Genomic DNA, 23,668 nt, shown 5'->3' with positions numbered 1-23,668 from the left:
CAGAATTATAGACTCTTAGAAGTTGTAGGCTACAGTTCATAGGATGTAACAATAGTCTTGAAGTCTAGGAGTCTTTTTAAAACTCCTAGTAACAACTGAGACTTTTGAAGGCCGTTTTATAAGTAACAATAATAACAATGAGAACGTTATGCAGGACGGAAGAGTAAGGAGCACACTCACTCCTGTGGTGGTTCTCAGCTCAGACTGACATTGTGACACAGAACTAGAACCGATCTGCCTTCTGCAGTCGGTGGGAAGGGGGGGCCTTTCCTCAGATTTTGCTCATCAGGAGTTGGGAAGACCAACCCTTCTAAGGTAAAGACTACACTGCCAAGAGCTTCCCAGGAGAAAGTGAGGGCCTTCCCTAGAGATTTGCAACTTCTGACATAGATGATAAGAGAACAGAAATGGTGATAACATTGGACATGCAGAAGTCACTTGTAAAGGTCTGTAAGGGCAGGGATCTGGCCCCCCTCAAAGGCACTGTTTTCAGCACCATGGACAGCGCCCGCCCCACGTAGCCCTTGCTCTCAGCACTATGGACAGCGCTCTGCTCACGGTCGGCCTTGCGGAACATTCCTCAGTGGATGAATCCCACCAGTGACTTTAACATTCCCTAAACTCCTCAGGGAATGTTAGTTCTTCCTTCTCATTTGGTTGTAAAATGAAGTGAGACAATGAGCAGCAAGGGCCTTGCATGGGGCTGGGCACCTGGGGTGCCTCCTGAGAGGGGAGGGGTGCTGGGGACCCAGGACGGGAGACCACCTCTCACATCAGGGAGGAGGTAAGGAAAGGCGGAGGGTGTTAGGTGCAGGAATTCACGGAGAGCTTCCCACCCCCACCTGATGGCCTCAGTTTCTCCTGGAGGCGAGGCTGCATGGGAAGAGAGAGGGGAGAGGGGTGGTCCCAGAGGGTGGCAGTCTCCCTGCCTCCCCCATCACTTGTCTGCGCCAACATGCCAGGGCACGGAGCTGCTGACAACTGGCTGTGTAAGATCAATGGCTGCTGAATGTGAGCATCTACAGTGTGCCAGGCACACATGCCCTTGTCACTTCTTTAAACATTGCAGTAATCCTGTGACAGATTCTTGGTATTATTCTGATATCCTGTGTGGAGGCACAAAAGGTTTGGTAAGGATAGCAGCCAACTACCAGGTGTGTCTGATTCTAAAACCTATTAGTTCAAACTGTTACTTGAATGTGGTCCTGAGCACGGCCCTCAGGTGAGGCGAGCACTTTGGCGCCACCTATTGAGTGGAAAGGGTGATGGAATCACCCAGGTTCTTGAAGTTAATTACCTCCGTGCTTCCCACCACCCCATCCCCTCTGCTCCGGGAGGTCTATTGGTAGTTGAACTCACAGGAATTCAAGTCAGCCTGTGAAGGGACCCCTCTGAGCTCTGCTCTGTGCTAACAGTCCTGCCCAGCCAGAGCCCCCGGCTGCCCTTGTTCCCAGCCACCCAGAGGAACTGGTTTGTGAACTCTGTTTTGCCTTTGCACCAGCCAAGATGCCATCAGCATCCAGAGGCGAAGAAGCAGATGCTGCTGGCAGCCTCCCGCCTACCACGGATGAGTCCTCTCAAGCCTTAGCTGGGTCTGACTTCCTGGACAGTCCTCCCAGACCTCTGGAGAGATCCATGGGCCAGCTCCCCAGCCCCCCACTGCTGCCCACCCCGCCGCCTAAGGCAGGCTCCAAAGCCACGAAAAACACCACAGGTGGGTCCGCATGCGCCACGCATCCACCCTCCCTCCCTTCCTCCCTCCCATCCATCCATGCCTTCCGCTAGTCCTGGCTGGGCCTCCGCTGTGGGCTGGCTCTCCCCCTTTGCTTCTGTGATCTGGGCTCAGAGCAGGTCCAGAGGAGCAGAACTGGAGGAGGAGGGCCGATCTCAGCGAGCAGTTCTGGCTGTCAGGAGCAGGTGCTCAGCCTTCCTCAAGCAAATGGGCAGCCCGTAGGCCAGGGCCAGAGTGTCTTCCTGAACCTGAATGCAGGAGACAGCTGCCCCCAGGCTGAGGGTTCCCCTTTGGCCTGGTGTTCAGGTGTCTGTCCTCCTATCTCTGCTTCTTTCTGAGTCAGTGTCTCTCTCTCCTCCCTCTCCCCTCCCCTCCCTCCTCCCCCAACCCTCAGTCTTTCTCACTGTCTCTGCTCATCTCTGGTTCACTGATTCTCTGTCCGGTGAGCTCCAGCCAGGCAGGCGAGAGGCAGCGATGAACCCCAGGCTGTAGAGCAGAGGTCGGAGAGAGAGGCCCCAAAAGGCGTCCACTTCTGGAGCTTTGGCCACATTGGCTAAATAATCCCAGGAAGTCAAGACCTTTACTTTTCAAGCTTAGGTATTTCTTGTCCCTTCACTGCTGGAAACAGGAGACACTGCTGGTCTTGGAGGGCGAGGGGGTGTAAAACAGGCCCTTCACTAAGAGGTGATTATTTTTCAGAGTAAATCCTTACATGCCGCCTTGGAGGGTGGTGGGCATGAAGCTGACACTGGGTAGCAGAGCTCAGTTTGACTCTGGGCCCTTGGCCGCCACCAGGACCGCCCTTCCCCTTGCTGGCATGCACCCACGCTGGGCCCGCAGGAGGCCAGGGTACACGCGGCCCCTTCCCTCTGCTGTGATCCCGCTCTGTTCCCACCTCCTACATCTGGATCCCAGGGGCCTGTCGGGCATTTGCTGGCATGTCACCAACTGGTCTGGGGACTGGATTAGGAGCGGAGGGCGCAGGACCTTGGTCACGTGCTGTGGGCCTCACCTGGGGCCCTCACAGCTGAGACGGCAGCTGTGGGGAATCTTCTTCCCTCGCTTCCCATTTTCCTTCTCTTCTGGGGAGAATCTTTGCTTCCGGTTGTGAACGCCAGGTGGCAGCAGAGGAGAAAGTCCCCTCCCACGGGCTTAACTGGGACCCAAGGAGACAAGCTGAGTCCCCATTGGGTGCTTTCTTGTCTGAGCCGCCACCCAAGACCCCCAGCCTGCTGGCTTCCTCAGCACACCCCCACCAGGGGTGAGGGAATCGTGCCCCCCAGTCCTACCCACAGACTTGATTTGCTGGGTCTGCATGGTTTTTAATTTTTTTTTTAATGTATTGCCAACATTAACATATTAAAATTTTTAAGTGTTCAACATTAACATGTATAAAAACATAGGAAAGTTTTTACCAGCTTTCTGGCTTTTAAAAAAAAGTCTTCATATGAGGCACAGCAGCCTTAAGATGGGCAGGTGCTCCTGTTTGCCACCGTCCCCCCAACCCCCCATTGAATAGCCCGAGGCTCCTCTGCTCACCTGTGTTTCACCTGCCTGGCCCTTGGAGACAGGAGTGAACCCTCTCAGGGCAAATCTTTCCTTGCCCTGGTCCAGCTGGGTGGCAGCTCCAGTGTATGGGGTCCTGTGGACTCTGCTAAATACACTCGGAGTCATGTTGTTGGGTCCCAGTCTCAGCGGCCACCACCTCCTGGAGGTACTACCTGGAATGGGCTTCTGAACTTCAGTTTCCTCATCTGAGAAATGGGAGTGATAAGAGGTATCCTGGGCAGGTTGGATGAGGCCCCAGGTAAAGTGCTCAGCAGAGGGGCAAGTGGGACGTACTTGTTAGGTTGATTTATGATTGGCAGTGTGGAGACCCCAGGGGAGTCCAAGCTAGGTGAGCGCAGGCCCAGTTTTCTCATCTGTGCACCAGTGCTGAGAGTGCCTTCCTGGTAGGTCTGGGTGAGGGTCAGAGGCAGTGACAGTTAGAGCATCATCCCCTTGGGAGGAGGTTCCTCCTGATGAGGTCCCCGGCGGGGTGCGGAGGCTGGTGGAGATGAGCTGGCAGAGCACGTAGAACCTTGGCACAGCCATGGGGGCTGTCCTTGGGATGGAGCCCCCACCTGCTCTGCCCTGCCTTTTCCTGACCACGTCTTGCACAGCTGGCACCATCCCATCCTGCGCTGCGGGGCTCAGCTCAGATGCCCCTGTGTGGAGAAGCTTCACCTGGCCTCTGTGCCCAGCCCAGCCCTCTGCCTGCCCCAGGTGTTCTAGGCCGATTGCCTGCCTGGCTCGCTCCCTCCCTGAAACCATTTTGCTTGCTTTCCCGTCCTGGCCCCTCCCAGCTGGCCTGGCAGCCTGTGAGAGCAGCTCTGGGCTGCTTCCCTGTTACCCCGCCATGTCCAGCAAAAGCAGGTGCCCAGGAGGAAAGCTAAATAACAAGTCTGCAATGAGACATACCGCTTTCTTTCTGGTTTTGCTTTTATTGACACTCTGCATTCTAGCACTACATCAGGAAGGGAATACAAGTGGTTTAGATTTATCCCCCTGTTGGGGCTAAAAAAAGAGTGATTCACTTGTGCTGGTCCAGGTGGGACTGCCTCTGCTGAGATGTGTTTGGGAGCAAGAACCTGAGCAGGAACCTGATGGCCATCAGGCCCCATGCCCGCTGCAGGCTCCTGCTGGCCCTGCCGGGGTCTGCCGGCCCGCTGTACAGACAGGGAGGCTGAGCCTTTGAGAGGTTAGGGGACTTGTCCAGGGTTTCACAACTGGCAAGGAGCAGGTCGAAACTGGTTGCCAAAGCCCAGGAGGCTCCAAGTTGGGTGAATAGGACAGACCCAATGAAGTAATTCATTCCCGGTGGGGGGAAAGGGGTGTTGGGGCTGCCCTGGGTCTCACAGGGCAGGTTCAGGGTCTCTAACCAGGGATGGGGATTCGCAGGAGGTCTTCTTGAGGAAGTGACATTGGGGCAGAAAGAGGAAGGGGAAAGCATTTTGGCCGGAGGGAAGAGTCCGTGCAAAGGCTCAGAGTCGAGGCTGGTGCCTTCTGGGGCTGGAAAGACCCTCACATGCTGGAGTGAAGAGAGCATGAGGGGGACGGTGGGGGAAAGGAAGCCAGAGGGAGGGGTGCGGCCAGCTGGTGGGGCGCTGGGCTGGGCTGTGAGCCTGGATGACACACACAGGAAAATGGGAGGCCCCCACAGGGCGAGGTACAGGGAGGGGTGGAGGCAGGCGGGAATGTGCACAGCAGGGAAACAGCAAGGGCCGTGGCGGGGATTTGGGGTGTCTGGGCTGAGTGGCTGCCGCAGAGCTGGGGAAATTGTTCTGGGCTCCACAAAAGCAAGTATGGCTTCCGGAAGCTGGGTTACTGGAGAAGCAGAAAGGAGGGTTTTCTGGGCCTGAGCCCTTGAATGGAGCTCACCAGCACGGACGTCTGTGGAGCTCAGCCCCTGGCAGGGGGTTCCCCACGGGGGGAGGGGAGCTGGACAGGGTGGGCACTGTCTCTGTTGGGGGTGTTCTGGTGCAGCATCTGGGACAGGATGTTGGTGGGTTCGCCTGGTGGGGGCGTGTGCCCTCTCTGCCCCCCGGGCTCGTATCCCACAGCCAAGCCCCTCCTCACGTCCCCCATAGACTTACGTTCTTGCTGGCCCCTCTCACACCCCAGGCCTGCCCGCCCTCTTCCAAGGCTCCGCTGGGAGGAGCACTGATCCCCCCCTCCGTGGACAGCTTTCCACGCCCACAGGGTCTCCGCATCTCACCGCCGTCCACCGGCCGCTGCCCCCCAGCCGTGTCATCGAGGAGCTGCACAGGGCACTGGCCACCAAGCACCGGCAGGACAGGTGAGGCCCGTCCCCTCGCCCAGAGACCTGCGCACCAGACCGTGCAGGTCAGCCTCATGGCGCGCACCTGTGCTGTCACCAGAGGCCCAGGCTGGCTTGGGACTCCGCTGTCACTGTCTTGAAAGTCTTGGTGTTTGAACAAGGAGCCCTACATTTTCATTTTTCACCGGGCTTTGCAGCTGGTCTTGGTCACCATGTTCCGGGGGGGACCAGATGGGAGGTGTGCACCCTGGGAATCCAGCCTCAAAGCCCCATTTCCCCACAGGACCCAGGGCCAGGTGGGAGCAGCACAGGGGTGGGGGTCACAAGCAGGGAGTAGCAGCGTGTTGCCCTGGGGCTCTGGAGGCTTCGCGTTTTCATCAGGCACAAGTGTAAGTGGGCCTGACCCTTACACTTACTCGTCTCTCCTGGGTCTGCGGTGGCTCACAGGCTGAAGGGGAAGGGAGTGCTGGGGGGCAAAGCACATAAGGGAGCACACGTGGTTTGGCAGAAATATTGGACGAATAAGATTCCTTCTCTGTTCTCTGGATGTCCTGAGCATTTGCAGCACTAAATTTTGGCAGATTTTTTTACGTGCATGTCTGTGCTGTTCAAAACTTTCTGAATGGCCATGGGCCTTGGTCTCTATGCCGCGTGTTCTTCCCGGCGCTTCCTGTCCCGCGTGTTCAGGGCAGAAGCTGGGCGTGTGCGTGTGCTGGGGGCTGTCTGCAATAGCCATTTATATGCCCCCAAGTCAATTTCGTTGGGTTTCCAGGTGAAGGGGAGGATGTATAACCGGAACGACCTTTCTGATTCAGTTTTCAAGGAAGGGACAGTAAAGGGTCCCCAAGGAAGCGGGTGGATGTCCGCCTGTCGAGAACGTCCAGCGTGGAGCGGGGCAAGGAGCGGGAGGAGGCGTGGAGCTTCGACGGGGCCTCGGAGAACAAGCGGACTGCGGCTAAGGAGTCGGAGGAGAACAAGGAGAACTTGGTCCTGAACTCTGAGCTCAAGGATGACCTGCTTGTGTATCAGGATGGAGAGGCGCTGAACGACTCCATCATCTCTGGTGAGGAGAGGGTGGGTCCTGCCGTGTGGGGACGTCCTGCCGAAAGGAGCACACCGGGTGCTGGCATGGAGCCTGGGCTATTAGGGGCACTGCTGCCCTGGCACGGAGTGGGCACGAGGCCCAGGGCCTGCATCTGGGAGTATGGAAGGGGCTCCTCTGAAGAAGAACAGAGGACACACACAGACAGGCCCAGGGTACAGATCAGGAGATGCCCAGGTCAGCCTCTTTTATTCCGATAATTGTGTATTTTCATGTGTGTTAGAGGAAATAGGAACGTGGCTCAGTGAGTGACTTTGAGAGTGCTGTTGCCTGGGGTGACGTAGCAGGAAGTAGTATAGGAGGTGCACAGATGTCCGGTGTTTGGAAAATAGAGGAAAAAGGCTCGTAGGAAAACAAGATGAGATGGAAGGAGGAGGGAGGGGTGACTGCAGTGGCTGTCTCAGGACCGGCGTCAGTGTGACAGCACATTGTCTGGGACCTGCCGTTCAAAGGTCCGGGCAGCCTGGCCGCGTATCTGTTCTCAACGTCAGGGTGATTGCTCTGTCCTACCTGTGACCCTGGGGCTCAGGGTTGTGGAGCATTGTGGACAGCCCCGGGGCAGAGAGGGTGGACTGCACACCTGGGGCAGGCTGTGCTGGACGTGCCTCTGGCCTTTAACATCCGTTACTGTTGTGGCTGAACTGCTGTCATTCTCCTGGAAGTGTCTCATGGTGACTGTCACTGCACAGCTCCAGGACCTGGCCCAGCATGTGGTTTGTTCCTTGGGTGTTGGTGGAGGATGGGGAGGGGCTACACCAACTCTGGTCCTGGCGGGTCCCGAGGGGATGCGGAGCAGGTGCCACGACCAGGTGGACAGGCTGGGTGTGGGCCAGGCACCGGCCGTCACCTCGTGTTCCTAGGGACCCTTTTTCTTCCTAGTGCCGCGTGTCTGGCCGTGCATGCTGCAGTGTAGCGCGGGCACAGGTGACCCGTGTGTTGGGAAGAGGTTGACTTTGAATGTTGAACCAGAAACACAGATCCCGGTCATTGGTCAGAGGGTCCTGGGCATGTCGGGGGGATGAAAGCCGAGTGTTTCCCAAACTTACCAGCCCTGGAGCACTCTCCCTTAAACACCCACCCACCTCCTGCAAGATGGGGTTCTGTGGGGCCCATCTGAGAGCGGCTGGTCAAGCCAGGGTGGCCGGGTAGAGCGGGGTCCTCAGCCTCAGTGCTCGGGCACTGGGGGCTGCCCTGCGCACTGAGGCGGCGGCTCTGCCCCCCCCACTAGATCCTGCTCCCTCCGGCTCCAGGCATTCGGCAGCGTGGGGCTGCGTCCCTCTGCTCTCTGCCCCCACCTTCACGTGGTCCTCCTCTTCTCCGTGTCCTCTCCTGCCCTTAGAGGGACGCCAGTCATTGGACATCGGGCCCATCAGGATAATCCCAGTGACTCCATCGTTGTGATATCCTTAACTTAATCACATCTGCAAAAACAATGACATCTTTTTCCAACTAAGGTCACACATGCAGGTTCTGGGTGTGCGTATATTTTGGGGACCATCATTCCACTGATGCTCCAGATGGCACATCACATTCCTTTTCTCATTGAGCCAGCAGCCCCCGCACCACCCCATCCCGCCCGCTCCCAGGGCCCTGTGCCGCCAAGCCGGCGCACACCTGAGACGGGACCCGCTGTTGGAAGCAGCAAGGAGCTGGCGCCCTGCTCCTCCCCCGCATGTCTTGGTCCCCATGTCCTCCCTGATCAGGTGAGTCCCCCCGTCCTTGGCTCGTAGGGCAATGCCGTGAGCTTCCCTGCACAGCCGGGCAGCAGCCGCAGCTTTACACTGACTTTGGTCACCATCTGACTTTTGTCTGTCTCCCTGCTAATCAGTCAATTACCTGATCGTTACTGATTATCTAGTTCATGTTCGGCTGTTGTCCGCAGCACCTGTTGCTCACCATGGTGCCACGCCATCCTCGGAGCCTGGCTCTAAGCGGGAGTCATATGCAGCTGCTCAGTGAATGGCCCTAAATGCCATGTGCAGTGCTGCTGGGTCCCCTGAGGGTGCAGGAGTCACTCGTTGACTCGGCACGTCCACCCAGGGTCTTGAAGGTACTGCTGACCTGACGTCTTCAGATCTGAGCTCTCAGTCTTTGCCTCCGAGCCTGGACTGTTCGCCACCCTGTAGAAGGTCCCTCTGACGTTCCCATGGCCTGGAGCCACCTCGATGCTCTCTTGACATTGTGCCTGATCTGCAGGTGTCCGTGGTCCTCTTGAATCCTCCCTGGAGCAGACCCAGATTCTGGCTATTTCTCCTCCTGCCATGGGGGTCCAGCCTTCGCCACCTGGCCTCAGTCAGCCTCCTGACGGGCCTCCCTGTCCCTGCCAGCACCCCTCCTGTGGTCAGGTCTCCACGTAGCTGGCGATAACATCCGCCCTTGCTCGGACCCCTCTGGTGGCTTCCTGAAGGACTGAACGCCACGTCTTCATCAGGACCCCTGCGGCCTGTCCCTGTCACCCTGGGCTTGACCCCTCCCCGTGCTCTTTGGGGCCCAGCCCCAGGCCCCCAGTGCTCCCTCTCTTGTTCCAAACACAGGACTGCCATCTCTGTATGGAGGGCGGGGTGGAGGTGTGGCTCCACTGCATTTAAAACCCCGCCTCATGCAGGAAGCCAGGTCCTGCACTGCCCCCCACCCCACCCCCAGCATGTAGACACCGGGATGTCAAGGGCTTCACCCAGTAGTTCCTGCTGCGCCCAGAGCTGGGGGCGGCCGCACAGGCAGTGCCAGCCAGGTGAGCAGGCCACCAGGGGAAAAGGAGGTGCTGCCCCTGGGTAATAGGAGGTGTGGGCCCAGGAGCCTCACGCCCAGCCTGGCCGCCCACGGAACATTAACCCTTTCTCCTCTGGTTTCTCCCAGAATGTGGACCAAACCCAAGTCTGCTATTTGTCTCTTAAAACTTGGTATCCTTGAGGGAACGTGGAGTTTGGCTGTGGTCTGACAAGAGCAGGGAGCGTCGGGCTCCATCTGGAAACTTCTGTCTCTGACACGCCCAGGCTCAACGCCTCCCTGTGCTGGGGAGCATGCTGAGCTTACTTTATTTGCAAACTTTTAACAAAGCCTCCTTCCCACCTCCCCTCCTTCCTCCCCACCCCCTCCTCTCATCCCCTCTGCAGTTTTTTTGTGGACACCAGTGTTTGGGGCTCAAGTTCAAAGCCTCACATTCAACCCTAGGAACATATCTGGAGATATGTGAGCAGGCATATTAGAGATTCCTACCATCTGCAGATTGAGCCCCTACAGGCTAGTCCCAGGACATATCATCTGGGGTCCCTGAACCCCTGAAATCCAGGGCAGAAAGCAGGTTCTTTGCTTTTATGATGTTATCATATGTGCCCATAACTCCCTCAAAGTTATGAATCTTGAAGACAAAATGCTTGGAGGAAGAAATTAGTCTAAGAGAAAGTCTATAAATGGTACTTCTGGAGGAAAATGACTCACCCTAGGAAAGGCTCATGAAAGTGTTCTGCTCTGCCTGGTAGGACAGTGACAAAGATCAGCTGCTGCTTGTTTCTCACAAGTTCAAACCCTGCTCCCACTGTCAGGGCTGGTGTGTTATTCGTAGATCTCTGATGTTGCAGCAGAGAAGCACCAGGCAGTACCTTCATCAATTATTAATCATGCGACTGCAGTGTTATTTATTTATCCATTCAATATGCTGTTGGCAGAGCCTTGCAGCATCGTCCTGCCCCACACCGACACTCCGAGGAAATCTTTATCAAGCATCCTGTCAGTCTGAATTCTCTGGTGACCCAGCACCGAAAACATCAGCCATAGGATTTGATTTCTGGAGGTGGTGGAGGTTCCACTGAGGCAGTTTGCCTTGTGAATCAGCTGGCAGACCGTCCTGCTTGATTGTGTTGTAGTGAAAGATGTATTGGCTTTGGTCTGAGTCTGACAGTGGGATTTCCATGCGGGGCGAATGTGGTATCTTGATCAGCGCAGAAAAGTATGTAACAAGCTGTTTATGCCTCGTGCGGGATCGGATGCCAGACTTGCGGCGTGTACACATGCCTACGCACACGGGCACCTTTACAGGTGGGTGCAGCCAGGTGAAAACAGGACATCGACAGTACTCTCGAGTCCATCAAAGGGGAATGAAAACAAATTTTTTAAAGCAGTTTAGATTCACAGCAAAATTAAGAGTATGGAGATTTCTGTATACGTCTTCCTGCCCTGTACCTCATTAGCCTCCCGTTACCAGCATCCCCCACCAGAGTGGTGCTCGGTTACAGCTGGTGGACCTACATGGACATTATCACCCAGGGCCCATAGCTTACATTGGGGTTAACTCTTGGTAGGTGCATTTTGTGGGTTTAGATGAATATATCCATCATTATAATGTGATTTAGGGAATGTCCAGTGCCCTAGAGGTTGTGTGCGCTGCCTGTTCCCGCCTCCGCATCCCCGACCCCTGCGAGCCGTCGCTCTCCTTACCCTCTGTGGTTCTGTCCTTTCCAGATGTCACATAGTGGGCATCATTCAGATGGCATCGCAATTGCTTCCAAGTTCTGGCAATTGTGAACGAAGCTGCTGTGAACATCCATATGCAGGTTTTTGTTTGAACACAAGCTTTCAGCTCCTTTGGGCAAATGCCGAGGAATTCAACTGTGGTTTGACTACGAGGAGTGTCTTCCGCAGTGGCTGCACCACCTGGCATTCCCACCGGCAGTGATGAGAGCGCCTCTTGCTCCACATCCCCACCGGCACTTGGTGTTAGTGTTGTTCTAGATTTGGACCGTCCTCATAGGTGTGCAGTGGGGTCTAGTTTTAATTTCCATTTCCCTGATGACATGATGTGGAGTGTCTTTTCATGGGCTGACTTGCATCTGTGTATCTTCTTTGGTGAGGGGTCTGTTAAGGCCCATTCTTGAATCAGGTTGTGCTGTTATCATTGACTTTTAAGAGTCTTTGTGTATTTTGGATAACAGTCCTTTATCCAGATGTCTTTTGCAAATATTTTCTCCCAATCTGTGGCATGTCTTCTAAGTCTCGTTTCATTGCCTTTTGCAGAGCAGAAGTTTTTAATTACAGTGAAGTCCAGCTCATCAATTATTTCTGTCACGTATCCCATCTTTAGTGTTTTATCTAAAAAAGTGATCACCATAGACAACGTCACCTAGATTTTCTCCTATGTTATCTTTTTGAGGGGTTTATGGTTTTGAATTTTACAGGTAGGCCTGTGATCCATTTTGTGAAGATTCTAGGTTCATTTGTGTCTAGATTCATTTTTTGCTTGGGGATGTCCAATTGTTCCTGATAATGTGCTCATTGAAACTTATTTAACTTAATATTGTAATTATTTCATTTAAATTTGTCACATTTAAGTTTTGACTTAAATACTTAAAATTTACAATTTAAATGTTGGCTATTTTCTTGAGGATTTTTGCATCTGTGTTCATGAGAGAGGTTGGTTTCTAGTTTTGTTTTCTTGGAATCTCTGTGTCTGGATTTGGTCTTAGGGTAATGTTGGCCTCATAGAGTGAGTTAGCATTCTATCCCCTGCTAGAGATCGTAGAGAATTGGTATAACTTCTTGGAAGTTTGGTAGAGTTCACTAGTGAACACATCTTGACCTGGTGCTTTCTGTTTTGGAAGGTTATTAATTGATTCAATTTCTTTAATGGATTTAGACCTGTTTAGATCATCTGTTTATCGTGTGAGTTTTGGCAGATTATGTCTCTCAAGGAATTGATGCATTTCATCTGGTTATCGAATGTGGGCGTAAAGTTGTTCATACAATTTCTTTTACTTTTAGTGTCCATGGGATCTGGAGTGATGTCCACCCTTTCATTTCTGATATCAGTAATTTGTGCCCTCTCTCTTTTTTTCTTAGCCTGGCTAGAGGTTTATCAATTTTATTATCTTCACAAAGACCGTTTTTTGGTTTCATTCATTTTTCTCTATTGATATCCTGTTCTGAATATCACTGATTTCTGCTCTACAAATTATTTCTTTTTGTCAACATACTTTGGATTTAATTTGCTCTTTGTCTAGCTTCCTAAGGTGGAAATTTGGATTATGGATTTTAGATCTTCTTTTATAATATACACATCCCATGCTACACATTTCCCTCTAAGTACTACTTTTCCTGTATCCCACACATTTTGAAAAGCTGTATTTTCATTTTGATTTAGTTAAAAATATTTAAAATTTCTCTGAAGATTTCTTCTTTGACCCATGTGTTATTTAGAAGCACGTTGTTTAATCTCCATGTGTTTGGAAGATTTTCCATAGTATCTCTGTTATTGGTATCTAGTTTAAGTCCACTGTGGTCTGTCTGAGAGCAGACACTATATGATCTGTATTCTTTAATATATGAAGGTGTGTTTCATGGCCCAGAAAATCGGTGAATGTTTCATGTGAGCTTGAGACGAATGTGCATTCTTTTGTTGTGCGAGGTAGTCTAGAGATGTCAATCATATCGTTCATTAATGGTGTTGAGGTTGAGTTTACATCCTTACTCATTTTCCCACCTGCTGGATCTGTCCTTTTCTGATAGAAGGGTGTTGATGTCTGCAGCTGTGATAGTGGATTCATCTATTTCTCCCTGCAGCTCTGTCAGATTTTGCGTCACATAGTTTGACGTTTATTCCTCACTGTTCTGGAGGCTAGACGTCAAAGATGAAGGTGCCGGCAGAGCTGGTGTCTGGTGAGGAGCTGCTTCCAGGTTAGCAGAGGGCTGCCTCCTCACTGTCTCCCCATGGGGTGGAGCAGAGAGGGCCGCTAGCTGCCTCGGGTCTCTGTTACCCTCAGGGGGGCTCCACTTTCATGAACTAAGCACCTCCCAAGGTCCCACCTAATTCCTGTGTCCATCACCCTGGGGATCAGGCTTCAAACAAGTGAATTTTGGAGGGACACAGACCTTCAGTCTGCAGCAGGGGGAGTTCCTTGGTGGGAGCTGGCTGCGTTCAGATGCGCCTTCCTCTCCACGAGCACGGGTCAAGCGACTCCGCCTGTCTGGGTGCATCCCTTTCTAGCTCTGTGATCTGACCTTAGTCTCTCTGTGCTTCAGTTATGCCATCTGGGAAGTGGGGGTGTAATGGGCTTAGATGAGAGTTAGGAGGGATAGTTCCCCAGAGCCCTGAGTCTGTGCTCTGTGAGGTGGTGCAGTAACAGTAACTCCCCATCATGCCTGCCTTCCTCAGGGAGGCGCAGGAATGATGACGTGCTCACCACAGGTGATCAAAGTGTAACTAGGATCTGAATGAATTTCAGCTCCTGTGTTGTCAATGTTCTGTAGCTGTTTTGTTTCTTGTTCCCTCTGCCAATTTGTTAGTTTAAAAAGAGCATCGATGTCCCTGCAGCAAACAGGCACGTTTGTTCTCCGTCAGAAGTGCAATCAATGCATTTGTGTTGTCAGACATGGCTTATAGGATGGAACAATAATAAGGGTAATTCTACAATTGCTCAGTGCCTGTTGGGCAGGACAGGCTGAGGGCCCTTTGCATGGGGGAGGAAGGCCCCAAGGAGGCCTCAGGTGGTACCTGCTGTCCCAGACGGGTGGGAGGACCCCTCGGGCCCTGCTTGCTGCGTGCAGACCCCAGGCCCTTGCGTCCTTGTCTGTGCCTCTTGGGTGACAGCTGGGCCTCCCTGTCCAGGTTGTCCAGGGCCTACTAAACAGCTAGCACTGCTCACATAGTGGCCATCATCCTCAGTGTCCCCAGGTAAAGACAAGGAACCCCATTTACTGGAGCCCCAGATCCTGAGGCCCAGTGCACTGTGACAGGCCTCAGCATCCCGCATTCCTAACATCCCGGACACAGTCACTGCCTGCAGGCACCAGGCCTGCTGTAAACACAGGGCGTGGTGGCAGATGGGTCTCCAGGAAGGTGGGATGGACGGTCCAGGGGGCTTTTGCTTAAATGCACACATTACAGGGGTCACTGCTGCGCTTTACGCCTGCCCTAATACTACCTGCTGTGTTACCAGTGTGTCCCAGTCAGCCCTCCCCAAACCCCGCATGCGGGCCTGGTTCTGTTTTCCTGCCTGGGGGGTCTTGCGTTGCTGACTATATCAGCAGTGAGTACTTACCAGGTTGTCGATGAGAAAAGTAACAACACCCAGGGGGTAACTGGACCCTGGCTGAGCTCAGCTCTGGGTGCTGGCTGGTGAAATCCTCTTAGTAATATACGAGGTGTGACTCCCAAGCACTGTCCTGTGGGTGTAATGAAGGTCGGAGGGCATGAGGAAACCCAAGCTCAGAGATGCCTGAGTTTGCAGGGGCGCAGAGTCAGCACGCAGCCCTGGCACCTCGGACTCCAAAGCAGCCCATGGTCGGAAGACTATTTGCTGAGACCCGGTGACACCCGGGATGGGGACATGGTCTTCTCGGGCACTGTTGGTATGGCCACACTAACCCGTGGTCTCTCTCCCAGGACTTTGCTCTCAGGTGTCCTGGCAAGCGTGCATAATGGTGTGTGTGCACTCAGGTTCCTCGGCTTTGGTACTGTTAACCCTGGGGGGCAAGTAGTTCCCTGTGGGGGGTGCCCTGTGCACTGTGCAGTGTTGAAGCAGCGTCCATGGCCCTCACTCTCCTCGGTGTCCAGAGCAGCCCACCGCAGTAGGGACAACCAGAAACGTCTCCCTGGGGGAGAGGTCGCTGGGGTCGAGAAGCCCTGATGCACATGTTCGCTGTTTAAGACTGTGGTGAGAGAGAGCGGGGGTGGGGGGTGGGGGGTGGTGGTGCCCCAAGGGGGTCAGTCCAAGGTCAGATGCGTCAGGTGCGGCCCATGTGGGAGGCAGACACAGATGTTCCGCAGAATGCTCAAGCCCTAGGGTGTGAAGTGCATCCGCGCATCATGAGGGGACAGTCATTTTCAAGTTCTGTTTTGTTACCTGTTTCAAGTAAACTCGCCGACACATGCACACGTGCGCCCCCCCCAGCACACACACCAAGCCGTATTCTGTAGGGAAGGAAGAATAAGAGAACATAGATAATCTCTCTCCCCATATAATTGGGTTAATTTTTTGTTCATCAAAATAACTGATTAAAGTTTGGCTTTTAAAAGGGATATACACATGTATGAAACATTTCAACTTAAAACAATCAAAAAGTGAAAACACACATGAATGCACATTTGTTTGCCCTCTTTTGACCTGGGCTGGGTCCCCCCAGAGGCCTTCTCGTTGGAGGCTGGGTCCCCGCAGCCTCTGTGGCTCCAGCTCAAGTTCAAGAGGTGGAGCGAGACGTGGACGCCTGTGGGAAGCCATGGGTGCTCACCCCCTGCCGGCCTTTCCGGGGCATCTGCTCGGCCAGACCCAACCAGCAGGGGGGACTTCCTGGGTCACATTTACTTTGTACTTTATACAAGGTAAAAGATAAAAGTACTACTCTATTTATTTACTGTTTTTTTTTCCTGGACAGTTTTGGGAAGAACAACCTACCGTTTGTGGGCATCCGGGGGAGGGTGCGCCGTGTGTGAGGCTGGCACCCCTCAGGAGCAAGGCCCGTGCGGAGCCCCGGCTTGTGCGTACAGAAGGGCCAGGCAGCCAGGGCCCAGGCGGCTGTTCTGCCGGGAGCCGGGGGGGTGGGGGTGGGTGGGCAGGCGGCAAGTTCATGCAGTCGGGGACTGTCGGCAGGGCTGGGGTGCTTGTGTTTGTAAACACGAGGATTCTGTGCATGTCGGTGTCCTTGTCCCCGATATGGACACGTCTGCCTCATCCATTTCTCATTGCAGACAATTCTGTGGGTGTCTCTGGGGGAGAGTTCTAGGAATAAAATGCCAGGTTGTGGGCATGTCCCTTGAACGACCATCAGGAGGGCTGTGCGGATTCAAGACCCCCATGCACCCCGAACCCCGAGCCGGTGGGAGCCCACCTATTTCCCACCATACTTTTCTGTGTTAATGGGACTGGGAGAGGGGCCGATGCCTGGGGGAAATCACTGAACCCTTTAGGGCAGAAGGGATTATTGGCAATTTAAGGCAGTTAAGATACCTACCGGTCTATACTGTTCGAGCTTTCGCAGTGAGCTTGTCCTTTGTCATTAGCAAATAAATAAGGACAGGCAAGTTTTGAAAAGATGCCATTCCTGCTTTGGGGGAATCCCAGTCTTACCAGCAGGCAGGAACAATGCAAGTTGGCAAAGAGTGATAGATGAGGGGACACCAGGCTGGGAGCAGGACAGGTGGTGGGTAAATGATGGGGGAGGACAGAAGAGGTTTCAGTAGGGTTTTGAGGCATGAATAAGAATTCTCCAGGTGGGTAAAAATCTCAGATTTGGCGGAGGTGGGTATGCTCAGGACACTAAAGCTGGCATGGGCCACCTGGGGCCCAGCGTGCGCTTGCGGGCGGGGACCCAATTCTGAGGGTCTTTATCGGTATGAGTGAGGGTTAACGTGAGCGTTGTTCGCCATCACTTGTCCTGATTTCCCAGGTAACCTGACAAGGCTGAGAATGTCAGCCATGGTGTCACGAGTCAATATTGATAATGGCAGAAAAATGACCCCTGGCTGGCAAATTATATCTGTTTTGGGACTACCACAAACAAGTGATGAACACAGCCTCCCGGGTGTGGGGTTCATGAAGGGACCGTGCCTGCCCGGCCCAGGGAATGTCAAATAAGCGGCTCCCACACCTGCCTGATCCTCTCACCAGGTGGGAGCTGAGATCTGCTTCCCGGGCTTGCCTGGTAGAACCCCTGGGGCTTCCCTGTACCCAGAGCAGGTGGGGTGGACATCAGGCCCATGAGAGGCCTGTGAACACAAATGACCACTTGAACTTAAATAGAACCCTCGTGTCATTTGGGGGCTGGGCTTGACCCTGAGGACAGGGGACCAGTTTATCAATCCATCAGTTGGGGGTGTGAGCAGATTGGCATTTAAAACCAATAATCTAAAGAGAGGAAGTTCACAGAGTTTTCTGATGGTGGATCTGGTAGCAAAAAAGTACCCCCCAGATATTTGTATGCTGTTTATTAACTTTGGCACCATACTAATATTCTGCAAACATCACTAAACGTACACAAAAATAGCAAGGGTGATGTGACAGGCCCTGGGGGTGAGTCCCAGGAGTCGGCATTTCAGGAAGCGCACAGGTCGGGGGTGATTCAGCCATGTGCCATCCAAAGTGCATCCTTGGTGAAAAATAGTATAAAAGCTAGAATTTTTAGAAAGCTTATTCAGAAATCCTTCATTTATTTGTTTAGTCCTTTATTTATACAAATACTGTGTGTCCCAGCTCTAGCCAGGCCAAGGATTTGAAGGAAAAAATGGATCCCTGCAGGCACCCCCGCAGGTGCTCCCAGTAACCAGAAAGGCTGCCCTTCTGCCCAGCACGGGGTCCAGAGGGGTCAAGGGAGAGGCGCCCTGAGCTGTGGGTGGGTCATGCGAGGTTACCATGGGGAGAGGGAAAGGTACCCCTGGCACAGCCTAAGCTGCAGGAAAGGTTTGACCCTCTGCAGGCTCAGGGCCCCCTCCCCAGGGCACACCTGTGAACAGTAAGAGCTAAGCTGCTGTTATCTACACCCTGTGTGAAATGCGGCCGAGGGTGTACTGAGAGGCTTCTTGTGGCGAGGCCGGCTCAGGACGCCAGCAGCCACCATCTGCTCAGAGTTGGGCTCTGAAACCCAGCCGGGTTCCCCAGGGACGCTAGGTGGCCTGCAGATGGTCCCGGGGTGCAGGATGCCCTGGAGAGTGGACCTCAGCAGCCTGGTGGGTCTGGGGGTGGGCCATGGGGGGGTGGGGTGGTTCCCTGAGTCTGACAGCGGCTGTGGCAGTGGGAGGCCCCGGGGCAGGGGCAGGGGTAGGGCTGCCCGCACAGCAGAGCCCACTTCCTCTGAGCTGTTACTTCTCTCCAGGGACTTGCCAAGAGTGGCTCATGGGCTCTGTCACCTGATCCCCATGGCAGCTAGGGCTGTGACAATCCTCCCTTTCTGACAGTTAAGGAAGTCGAGGCACAGGGGGAGTGTGTGTGCTTTGAAGGCGGGTCTCTGGCGCTGCAGCCTGAGCCCCATTCCTCGGTTCAGCAGCGGACTTGTCCAGGCACCTGGGTGTCAGGTACCGCGCTATGCACGCAGCAGCACAACCAGGACCCCGCCTGCAGGTGGGGATGCAGGACTCCGAGAGATGCAATTTCAGGATTGAGGGACGAGTCCCAGGATGGGCACAAATGAAGAATAGGTGTGGTTTCTGCACCTTAAGGCAGCGGTTCTTGAGCTCTCTGCACACTTTACTGGCACACCTTGAGGAACTGCCTGGAGATCCTGGGGCCTCGGGCTGGGGCCACAGTGCTTTCCAGCCTCTGGACCAGCGTTGGTGTTGTGTCCATGTGGCTGGTTGGGCAAACCCAGCTGCTTAATCAGCCCTGACCTAGGGGTCACTGCGAGGGTGTGGTAGATGTGGTTACCATCTGAGTCAGTGACTCTCAGTAACGGGACAATCCTCAGTGATGAGCATGGGCCTCATGCAGTATATTGAAAGGTCTCAAGGTGCAAAATGGCTCCCAAGAGAAGACACAACCCTGCTCCAAGAGTCTCTTGCCCCACTTGAGCCCCCAGTCTGCCAGCCCACCCTGTGGAGTTCAGACTTTCCAACCCCACAATTGCATGAGCCAATTCATGAACCTCTTAATACAGGCATACATAGTGGGTGCAGATGTATGCATGCATACACACACTTGTGCACGTTTATACATGCAGATGTATGCATGCATATACACACTTGTGCACGTTTATACATGCAGATGTATGCATGCATATACACACTTGTGCACGTTTATACATGCAGATGTATGCATGCATATACACACTTGTGCACGTTTATACATGCAGATGTATGCATGCATATACACACTTGTGCACGTTTATACATGTGTACCTACATGTGCATGTACACTGTACATGTGTGCACACACATAGAATACTTCTGTGTTGTGTGTGTGCATTCCTGTTGGTTCTGTTTCCCTGGAGAACTTTGACACACTGGGAAGCCCTAAATTGCAGCCAGGTCTGAGACTCAAAGTCTTCAAAGGAGAGGTCACGGTGGCCCAAGGGGATGGCCCTCCCGATGGGGCCCAGCTGGGGAGGACGTGCAGGGGAGATGTGTGAGTGGGGTGCTTGTTGAGCGGCAGTCTGTAAGGCTGGTTTTTGCTGAGCTCTCTTCCCGGCTTTCGGGGTCCCTGGCCACCCAGGCCCTGTGTGCACGGCCGTGGGCTCTCACTGCTCCTCATCTTGTCCTCAGAAAGGGATGCAGTGTCCTCCCTGGGGAAAGTACAGTTGGCCCTTGAACTACATGGGTTTGAACTTCCTGGATCCATCTGTACATGGGTTTTTAAAAATAAATATATTGGCAAATGTTTTGCAGATTTGTGACCATTTGGAAAAACGTTTTCCTTTGACTAGTTTGTTATTGTAAGAATACAGCATATCTGGGCTCAGTGTAGGGGGCCACTGTCTGGGGGTGTCACCCTGCAAGCGGTGCTGGACTGCTGTTCTTGGAAGACAAGCCACGCAGGGTGAGCCCCACAGCTGAGTGTCCAGCTTTCTGCCTGGGGAATTGTAGGGGTATAGGGGGTGGCCTCCAGGCAGAGTGGTGGTCTCCCCAGGAGGAGAAGGTGGGGATGACTTTTCTGGACTGCTGGAATTTGTATGGCCAGGTACCCCAAAAGAGGAACTGTGTAGAGGGGGTCCCCAGAAGTTTGTGTGGAGATCCAGTTGGCCCAGGGCTGGGGTGCACCTGTAAAGATAGAAACTCCATGGGACTTACCAGGTCACCTATGGGAGTGTCAGCTGAATGGGGGCGCTGGCAGTCAGGGGGCCAGAGGCTCCAGCCCAGACCACAGAGAGACCTTGACACGTACGTACAACAGGCAGTCTGTTGAAACGCTGGAAAGACCAAGCCTCAGGAGTAAGGGACCCGTCGTGGTGTAAAGGACCACGCTCCAAAGCAGGCTAGGCCTCCATTTGTAAACGTGTTCGGGGTCTTGAAGAAAAGATAATTGAACAGTTGGAGAATCTTAGCAGAGAAACAGAAATTATAAAAGAGAATGAGGTGCAAATTCTAGAATTAAAAGGTATAATTTCCTTTGAAATGAAAAATTTGTAGCAGATTAAGAGTGGCCCACAGGGTCACTGCTTGGGCCAAAACAGGCCCCAGGACCATCCTCACGCAGGCAGGACATGGGGCAGGTGGGGATCCCTGCCAGCCTCTCTCCCGGCCCATCCCTGCCTCCTCCTCCTCCCACTCAACGCCGGAGCCTCCTGCCTGCCAGCTCAGCCATGTGAGCTCGGCTGGGAGGCGGCTGCATTAGCAACATGGGGCCAAGACTTTGTGCGTCTCCATAATTACGTCCTTAGGGTGAATTCCAAAGTGTGACCATCAAGAAAAAGGTGTCTCCTGGCGAGTTTATCTTCACCTGCACTGCCTCCCTGCCTGATGATATTATTTATCCACAAACCCATTTATGTTTCCCCCTCTTTCCCAAGACTGTGGTTCTGAAGCAACAGCAGAGAGCGAGTGGAGCACCTGTCGGGCCCCCAGATCAGGAGCTATGGCACAGATTTTCCTGACCCAACGACAGGAGTACCGTGTATTCCAGGAGGGAGGCCAGTCTCCAAAGCTTTGGTTAAAAGAGCAGAAGCTGAGTAGATGTCTGCTGCCCACCCGCCCCCACCCCCATTCTGGGATATTTGTGGCCATTAAGGGAAAGACCTGGGTCGGTTCATCCTGGTTCGGAGCCGAGGCCAGACGTGTGGTGGAGACAGTGCCCTGCAGGGTGCCATGCACAGTGTGATCCCACTTTGGCAAAACATGAGAGTCCAGGCTAAGCTGTTAATTACACAGAAATAAGCCTGGAAGTGGACACCACAGAGCAGAACGTTTGTGGTGGCTTCTGGAGCTGAGGGGTGGGTGGGAAAGGGGATCTCTTTCTTCTCACGGTGTTAAGCATCAGTTGTTTCCAACAGTACGCATGACTTTCGTAGCTGAGTGAGAACAAACCTTTCCGAGCCACCGGGCGGCCAGCTTCTCTGGCTCTCAGCTGGGACCTGGGGCCTCATGTCCCCGTGGACCTCACCGTCCCTCTCGTTCCTCACGGGTGGCAGGACAGGCAGTGTCTGGAGGCCCCCTTTCAGCTCTGAGTCAAGACAAGCACCCCGTAGGTCGAAGATGGTCTAGTGAGGTAATCGCATGTTTTGTTTTATTTTCTTTTTAAGTTTGTTAATTTGGTAAATTACACTGATTGCTTTTCAAATGGTAAGCCACCTCACATGCCCAATAGTCGTGATATATTGTCATTTCTATAAATGGCCAGATTTGACTTGCCAAAGTTTTGCTGACAATTTTACATCCACGTCCTTGAGGACTATGAGTGTCTTAAGTTTTCTGGCCTGTGCGTTGACTTTGACTGGTTTTTTTTGCCAACAAAGAATTCTGCACGGTACCGAGCAGGGCTGCTCTGAGGACAAGGGAGTCTGGCACTTGAAAGGACAGTATTGTTTGTGACAAACACCCCTGGGGAAAAGGCATTTCAGGCCAGGGCAGCTCTGAGTCAGATCCAACACGCACAGCCTTGCAAGTGGGGTCTCCAGGGCGCCCGCCGACAGGTCAGATGGTAACGATCGTTGGGGAACGGGGCCCGCGCCGCTCCCTCCTCCCGAGGCTGCCGGGCAGCTGGTCCTCACGGAGAAGGCAAAACACTCCAGGGCTCCTGCAGAGGCGGGCCTGGGACTGGACCTGGTAACATATACTCCCTGAGATTGAGCCCATTCTCCCTGGATGAATGCCCCCTGTGTTGCTGTGGCCAGTGGTGGATTGACAGTTCTGAAAAAGTTGATCCTGACAGTTTTTGCCTATTTTCTTCTTGCTTTTATTGAGGAGAGAGTTTTCCACCATCTTCGCGGATGTCACTTGTCCATGCTCTTTAACAAGGATTTACTTTTACACAAGGAAACTATGCTCATGACAAAAAATAATGAAATGAAGAAAACTAAAATGAATAATATACGTTCTTGGCATTTCTGTGCCAATTTTTAAGATTATATATACTTACAAAATAGACACATAACACACATACATTTATATATACCATACATGCTTTTCTGCATGTTGCTTTTCTTAGCATATCATGAATGTCTTTCTGTCGCTCAGTGACACACACACCACCATTTTTCATAGGTTCATGATACCCAGACAGTACAGATGCACCTATGACTTAGTGCAATCGTGTTGGGTCTTTGAGTTGTATTTAATTTTGTGCTTTTATAAGTAAGGCTGATGGACACCCTTTTATGTGTTTTTATGTGCTTGTCCCACTTGTTCGGGAAGGCAGACTCCTGGATGTGGGGTTTCTGAGTCAGAAGCTAGGAAAATCAGTGGTTTAGGGGCATGTGGGGAGCAAGGATTGCTTGTTCCCACAGCCTGGGCAGAAGGGTCTCCTGGCACCTGGCCCTCAGCTTTGCATCCTGCCCCGGAGCAGTGTGTCTGGAATGCATGTTAATTTGGATGAATTCTACTTGTTGGGTAAACATGCTAGTCCATTTGTGAAAAGCTCTCATTTTAAGCTATTCGTCTGAAAAATTTCTCATTTTGACTTTGAAGTAGCCAAAAGTAGCAACCTCCTGATACCTTGGGGAAGACCTGTAAGCAGCCTCCATGTTTTGGCCCTACTGTGTGCCAGATGATACTCGTGGCAACTAGATGAAAACATGTGGGACTTAATGGCTCTGAGTACAGAGCCCACCTATTCCTACAATCAACAATATACATTGATAACCTGCATGGGGAGTGAATTCTCATTTATATCTAGAAATCTCTGATGAAGGGATCTTTTTCTCAGTTAAGAACAGATATGATTAAAGTTTTGCAATGACAAGCCTGAGATATTTGCAGTAGGCTTAGAGACTTTCTTTATCGAAAGCTAAAAAGATTAAACCACATGCAGTGAAGTTTTATGGTTAAGCACATTATAGGTCCCTGAAAATGGCAATCCCTCTCTGCCGTGTGTTAGACCCTTGACATGCATGAAGGATTTGTCCCGAGACCTGTGAGACTCCCTTAATTCATGAACGCCAATAGAGC

At 53.0% G+C, this 23,668-nt stretch overlaps 1 protein-coding gene across 3 annotated transcripts in view; it reads left to right on the top strand.

Annotated features, from left to right (window-relative positions):
* PHACTR3 (phosphatase and actin regulator 3) overlaps window positions 1–23,668 on the top strand; it is a 201,721-nt gene that overhangs the window by 149,485 nt on the left and 28,568 nt on the right. For all 3 annotated transcript variants that reach the window (XM_073236391.1, XM_037006393.2, XM_073236392.1), the window contains exons 5-7: window positions 1,502–1,714; window positions 5,396–5,570; window positions 6,368–6,615. In XM_073236391.1, the coding sequence (XP_073092492.1) occupies window positions 1,502–1,714; window positions 5,396–5,570; window positions 6,368–6,615 (636 nt within the window). The remainder of the gene's footprint in view (window positions 1–1,501; window positions 1,715–5,395; window positions 5,571–6,367; window positions 6,616–23,668) is intronic.

The sequence above is a fragment of the Manis javanica genome, chromosome 5 (genome assembly GCF_040802235.1).
Source record: "Manis javanica isolate MJ-LG chromosome 5, MJ_LKY, whole genome shotgun sequence".
In the NCBI taxonomy this organism is placed as follows: Eukaryota; Metazoa; Chordata; class Mammalia; order Pholidota; family Manidae; genus Manis; species Manis javanica.
This window is presented reverse-complemented; position numbering and strand designations above follow the sequence as displayed.